Source organism: Dasypus novemcinctus, chromosome X (genome assembly GCF_030445035.2).
Source record: "Dasypus novemcinctus isolate mDasNov1 chromosome X, mDasNov1.1.hap2, whole genome shotgun sequence".
Lineage (NCBI taxonomy): Eukaryota > Metazoa > Chordata > Mammalia > Cingulata > Dasypodidae > Dasypus > Dasypus novemcinctus.
Window position 1 is genome coordinate 58,761,472 of NC_080704.1, and position 6,296 is coordinate 58,767,767.

At 43.3% G+C, this 6,296-nt stretch overlaps 1 protein-coding gene across 1 annotated transcript; it reads left to right on the forward strand.

The window, feature by feature from the left end:
- Positions 1-436: 436 nt before the first annotated feature.
- BMP15 (bone morphogenetic protein 15) lies at positions 437-5,827 on the forward strand. The gene is made up of 2 exons (XM_004453156.3): positions 437-785; positions 4,980-5,827. Exons 1-2 carry the CDS (start codon positions 458-460, stop codon positions 5,825-5,827), a joined length of 1,176 nt encoding a protein of 391 aa, XP_004453213.1. The 5' UTR covers positions 437-457.
- The last annotated feature ends 469 nt before the right edge of the window (positions 5,828-6,296 follow it).

The following is a 6,296-nucleotide window of genomic DNA, read 5'->3' on the forward strand; positions in this document are numbered from 1 at the left end:
ATGGAAGTTGCATGGAAGCAGGAGGCCCCTTTAAGGACTGATTAAGAGACTGCCTTTATAGCTGTGGAGCAAAGAAGAAAAGGACTGCTTTTTTTTTCATCCTAGTGGATAAGGTAAGGGAGCAGGTCCTGGAATGGACCTCTCCTTCTAGTTAACCCAGTCTCCAAATAAGTACTATCTATTCCCAGTCCTGGAGAGCGGAATAGACAGCTGCCTTGTTCCACTGGCTGTTTCTACTTGTTTTGATGCAAAGAGGCCAAGTTGGGAGACCTTCTCTGGCTCAGGAGATCCTCCTAGAGGAAGCTACACAGGGCCTGCCTGCCTTCCCTTTTTTTTTTTTTGTCCCATCCTTTGTGGTTGTGGAACCATGAAGCAATTACTTCTGTGAGAGGAAGGGGTCAGAGTCACATCCTTTGGCTTTACCTGGTACCTGTTGCTGAATATCAAGGCTTTCAATATGCTCCTCTTCGGCATCCTTAGAGTCCTTCTTGTTTCAGGACTCGTGATCTTTGTGGAACACAGGGTCCAAATGGCAAGAGTAAGGGAGTCCTCTATTGCTCTCCTGGCTGAGACCCCTACCTTGCCCCTGATTCGGGAGCTGCTGGAAGAAGCCCCTGGCAAGCAGCAAAGGAAGCCATGGCTCCTTGGGCATCCCCTGAGGTACATGCTAGAGTTGTACCAGCGTTCCGCTGACCTGCATGGACACCCTAGGGAGAACCGCACCCTTGGGGCCACAATGGTGAGGCTGGTAAGGCCCTTGACCCGTATAGCAAGACCTTTTGGAGGTGAGTTATTATGTCCCCATCCTGCCCTAAAGGGAAGAAAAAAGGGAATATGTGGGTTTATTGTCAGGTCGTATTGCCTTGTGTGTGGGTTGTCTTCTAAAACCTGGCTTGCAAAAGGTGTCTCCAATCCTGCTTCCCTTAAATCCTCCAGTTTAAGAACAGATTGTCTTGGGGGCTACCTGAGAAATCTTCTTCAGGCTGCAGGACACCTGAGTGATGTGTTGGCCCTAATCTCTCAAAGATGGTCTTGTTGCTTGTTAAAGCTCTGAAAACTGTAATTGAAAAATACCCATATATATTCTTGTGGAGGGCTCTTTTTATTCTTCAGATAACAAAGAGGAAAGGATGCTCCGTTGAAGAAACTTTGCCTCAGAAAGGACAGAAACAAGCTTATATGTGACAGTCTGTGTACCTGGCTCTTTGAGCATTGACTTTACAGTTAATCCTTAATGACAGCTACTATTGATAACTATCATGGGGCAATTAGCCTAATTTTTAACGATAGGAAAACTGAAGTGTGGAGAGGTTAAGTAACTTGCAAAGGTGCATCAGACAGTGGGTGGCAGATACCAGATTTGAGCTCACATCTAATTCTAATGTCTGTCCATAATTTTCAAGTCTTTATAAGGACTGTGCAATATTATCCTTGTATCCCAAGTATTTTTTTCTCTTTATTTCATCTTGCTACTTTTAGTTTTTTTAAAGATTATTTATTTCTAACCACCCCCCTACCCCCCCACCCCACCCCCCGTCCCAGTTGTCTGTTCTATGTGTCTATTTGCTGCGTCGTCTTCTTAGTCCACTTCTGTTGTTGTAGCGGCACGGGAATCTGTGTCTCTTTTTGTTGCATCATCTTGTGTCAGTTCTCCGTGTGTGCAGTGCCATTCCTGGGCAGGTTGCATTTTCTTTCATGCTGGGCAGCTCTCCTTACAGGGCGTACTCCTTGTGTGTGGGGTTCCCTTATGTGGGGATGCCCTTGCGTGGCATGGCACTCCTTGCACGCATCAGCACTGCGCATGGGCCAGCTTCACATGGGTCAAGGAGGCCCAGGGATTGAACCGGGGACCTCCCATGCAGTAGACTGACGCCCTAGCCACTGGGCCAAGTCCGCTTCCCTAATTTGAGGTTTTGATATTAACTGTATTTTGGAGTTTCTTTCTTTGTCCCTGTCATGCTCGATTCTTCTTTGAACATTTACAGTGGTGACTGTTCTAGGACAGCTGTAGGATCCTGAAGTATAGGGCTCTCTAGGGCATATAGATAGCTGTCTGCTACAAGGAACTCCTGGGAACCTGGTGACATCAATCTTGGATTTTCACTGGTCTTAGAGATGACAACAGAGGATTTACACTCCCTTCCCCCAAGTAAAACGAGCAAAATTCCCCTAATCCATACTGTGAGCTTACTATGTGACAGACATGGGGCAAAATAGTTTAAAAACATTATCTTAATCCTTATCACAACCATATGAGTTAGGCACTATCAACATTTTATAGGTGAAGAAAATGGGGCTCAGAGTAAATTTACCCATTGCCATACAGCTGGTAATTAGTAGAGCTGGAAGTTAAATCTAGGCAATCTGGCTCTAGAACACGTTCTCTTAAGCATAATGCTGTGCTCCTATCCCCACATATTTTAACTGAGCACCAGGCACTATGCTTGGGTTGGATGTTGGATATATAGTGGCAAATAACTGCTTTCTGCCTTCTAGGAGCTCCCAATATAATAGATTGAAAAGGTAATCACATAATGATGTTGTAGTGTGGCAAGTCCTTTGAAAAGGAAAAACAATAGGGTTCCCAGGACTCTAAATGGTTCACTGCTTAAAGCAAGAAAAGAGAAGCAGGGAGACTGTCAGAAGACTTCACTGAGGGATATTGTTTGAACTAGACCTTGGGGTCTAGTAAGGAGACTATGTATAGAGGTAGAGAAGTACATTCTGATTTAGGAAAGAGAATAGTTTGGTGTACGTGGAGATCCATTCAACAAATATTTATTTGGCATCTACTGAGTGTCAGACACTGTTCTAGGTGCCAGGCATACAGATGTAAAAATGACGAGAGATGGCAAAACCTGATCTCTCAGAGTATGAGTTCTCATGGTGAAACCAACTATTTCACACAGGTAAATAATTACAAATTGTGCTAATTTCTATCAAGGAATGACATAGTTTGTGTAGTAAAGAGTAGTCAAAAACTTCTCTTTACATGGGGCTGTCAGGGAAGGCATCTTGAAGATGTGACATTTGAGATGAGGCCTGTAAAATAAGCTAGTCACGTGAAGGGTAGAGGGAAGTCTGCTCTATGCAGAGAGAACAACATGTGTAAAGGCCTACAGGGTGGATACAAACTTGTCCTACTTGAAGAATAGAAGGAAGACCAGTATGGATAAAACCTAACACACATTGTGGTGAGTTATAGGATATGAGGCTAATGAGAGGCAGGGCCTTGTGGGCTATGATGAGGAATCTGGATTTCATTCCTATGTACAGCAAAAAGATATTGATCAAGCTTGTACAGATGATATGAGGTTAGAAAAAGAGTGTGCCTAGAACTAGATGAGTGCCATGGTCTTACCCCAGGACATATTGTGCCTAGGCACCCTGTAAAGGATCCAGATATAAAAGAGCAGGGCCTGTTCTTTCCACGAGAAGATGGCCCAGCTGAATTGAACTTGCCTGAAGAGCCATGCAGCTTCAATCTCACAGGATGTGAGTCAGCCCTTTCCCTGAAAATCTCTGAGCAGACTCTTCCTGGCTGATTCTTAGCAACCCCACCCGGCTCCAGGAAACATGGGATGTGAAGGTCTGAGAGAAAATGGAAGTTCTTCACCAGACAGCCTGCTTGAGCATTGGGTTGGATTCCTTTATAGGCAGGGTGGGATAGGTATATGGGTGGGCCACTTGGAAAAGTCATTGTAAGATGGGAGTGCAGAGTAACTTGAGAAAGCAGATACAAGTCTGTCTTGGGTCTTGTGTGGAGGATGTCTAGTGGCCCAAATCTGAGGGTATATTAAGTTTGAGTTGGAACTTACAAAAATATCCTGGAATATCAAGATATTAAAGAATTTCTATATTGAACTTCCCAGGCATACTGAAAAATTCCAGGCTTCTGCATTCAGTGGAGAGAAGGAAAGTTAGATGAATAGTATGTAAAGTAACATGAAAACATTTAGGGATAAATTTGAAAATAAGAGAAGGCTTTTTCCTGGGATGCCTGTTTTTTGTAATCTTTGCTCTTGACCCTTTTCAGGAGAGGGCTCAGAAGTTCAAAGCACTTCAGACCTAGTCCTTCCAACACTTTGGTCACTGAGTGTCAGCATTACAATTTGGGTTAAAGCTCTTGGTCGCTAACAGGCATGTAGCTTCTAGTCAAATTCTTAGCAAATAAAATACTTGTGACCGAGGCTTTGTTGAAAATGGTATTTAGGGAAATGATGGTAAAATGAGTGGGTAAAATTAAGAACCATTGCCAACTAGGAATGGAAAAGGGAGAGATTGAGGGTTAAGGGGGAAATTGGCCCGAGAAGGAAAAGATGCTCAGGAATTCTTAGTTGGTGGAAGGCAGAAAGGACAAAATAGCTGCCCCTACTGGGAGTGGATCAACAAAATTATTTTGTGGCACTTTAACCCTGGATCTGAAGTGATGGCAGGCCATAACCCTCAATACTGGATAGTTGCCCCAAAGCTACATCTGTGTAGTGATGTGACACAAGGGCTTCCTTTGTCCATGTATGTCTCAGATTTTCTGATTCTCTTAATACATCTCCTTTAATATTCAACTAATATGATCAATAATATGATTGATACATTCTATTTTTGAGGTTTTATTTCTCTGAACTTAGTGCTATAAATCATCTAAAAATGAGTTTCTCTCTTTAATGGATACAGACTTGGGTTAAAATCCTGATTCTACCACACATTCCCTATGTGTCCTTTGACATAGTTTCTCTGAGCCTCAACTTCCTTATCTATAAAATGGGGATAATTTCTATTTCATAAGTCTATTGAGGATTAAAGAGCACATAAAGAATTTAGTATGTTGTAAGTTCTCAGTAAATGACAGCTATTGTTATCTTGAGTTAATTTTAGGACTCGACACAGCTGTCTGTCTGTACTAAGCAGGTTTGTGAGGGAGTTTCAGGCTAGGAGGTAAGAATTTAATCCCCTGATCTTGTTCTCTCTCACTTATGCAGGCCCCTGGTTTATTCAGACCCTGGACTTTCCTCTGAGAACAAACCGGGTAGCATACCAACTAGTCAGAGCCACTGTAGTTTACCACCATCAACTCCATCTAGCTCACTTCCACCTCTCCTGCCACGTGGAGCCCTGGGTAGAGAAAAGATCAATCAACCACTTCCCCTCTTCAAAACGAATTTCCTCAGAGCCTTCCCTGCTGCCCAAAGTTTGGACAGAGATGGACATCACACAACATGTTCAGCAAAGTCTCTGGAATCACAGGAGGCATAGGGTCCTACGACTTCGCTTTGTGTGTCAGCAGCAAAAAGGCAGTGAGGTTCTTGAATTCCGGCGTGGAACTTCGTACTTCGATAGTGCCTTCTTGTTACTCTATTTTAATGATACCCATAAAAGTTTTCAGAAGGACGGATTTCTCCCCAGAGACTTTATGGAAAGTGAGTCTCCTATTCTTTCACGGATGGCTCGACAAGCAGGCAGTATTGCATCTGATATTCGTGGTCCCTCCTGGAGTCGTGATGGTCCTGAACGGAACCGGTGTTCCCTCCACCCTTTCCAGGTCAGCTTCCATCAGCTGGGGTGGGATCACTGGATCATTGCTCCCCATCTCTATACCCCAAACTACTGTAAGGGAGCATGCCCCCAGGTATTACACTATGGTCTCAATTCTCCCAATCATGCTATCATCCAGAACCTTGTCAATGAGTTGGTGGACCAGAATGTCCCTCAGCCCTCCTGTGTCCCTTATAAGTATGCTCCCATTAGCATCCTTCTAATTGAGGCAAATGGGAATATCTTATACAAGGAGTATGAGGATATGATTGCTCAGTCCTGTACATGCAGGTAACAGACATACAACTAGCTCAGGTTTCCCAAGAAATTGAAGTATTAAAAATATTAGTGTTAAAATTGCAAGTGATCCTTTACCCAATCCATAGATCTTATTCCCTGACTTAAGTGTAGTCACTTAAGTCTTTTTTTTCCCATTTGTGAGTTCCTCAGTTTATAAAAACAGCTCTGATACTAATCTCCTAGCATGGGAGATTAGTAGTTTGTGAACACTAGTCAAAGCCATTAATGTAAGATGTTCCTTTGAAGGTATCCCTCCCTATTGTTTTTGTCTTATTGTGACTTTGTCGAAAGTCACCAGTTAATGGTGGTAGAACTTTAGGAATTGTCCCCTCAAGGCCTGAGAGAGGTAGATTCTTCCCAGTGTCCTTTTTTTCCTGAGGCTCTCTAGAAGATTTGGGGTGAAAAGCAGCTTGGGATTTTATTCTCCCCTTCCCTGCCTCAAATATCCTAGAAGCTAGCACCAG

Coding starts and splice junctions, on each gene's coding strand:
- BMP15 (XM_004453156.3), top strand. CDS start 458: ATGCTCCTCTTCGGCATCCTTAGAGTCCTTCTTGTTTCAGGACTCGTG. Junction 786..4,979: donor TATAGCAAGACCTTTTGGAG/GTGAGTTATTAT, acceptor TCACTTATGCAG/GCCCCTGGTTTATTCAGACC.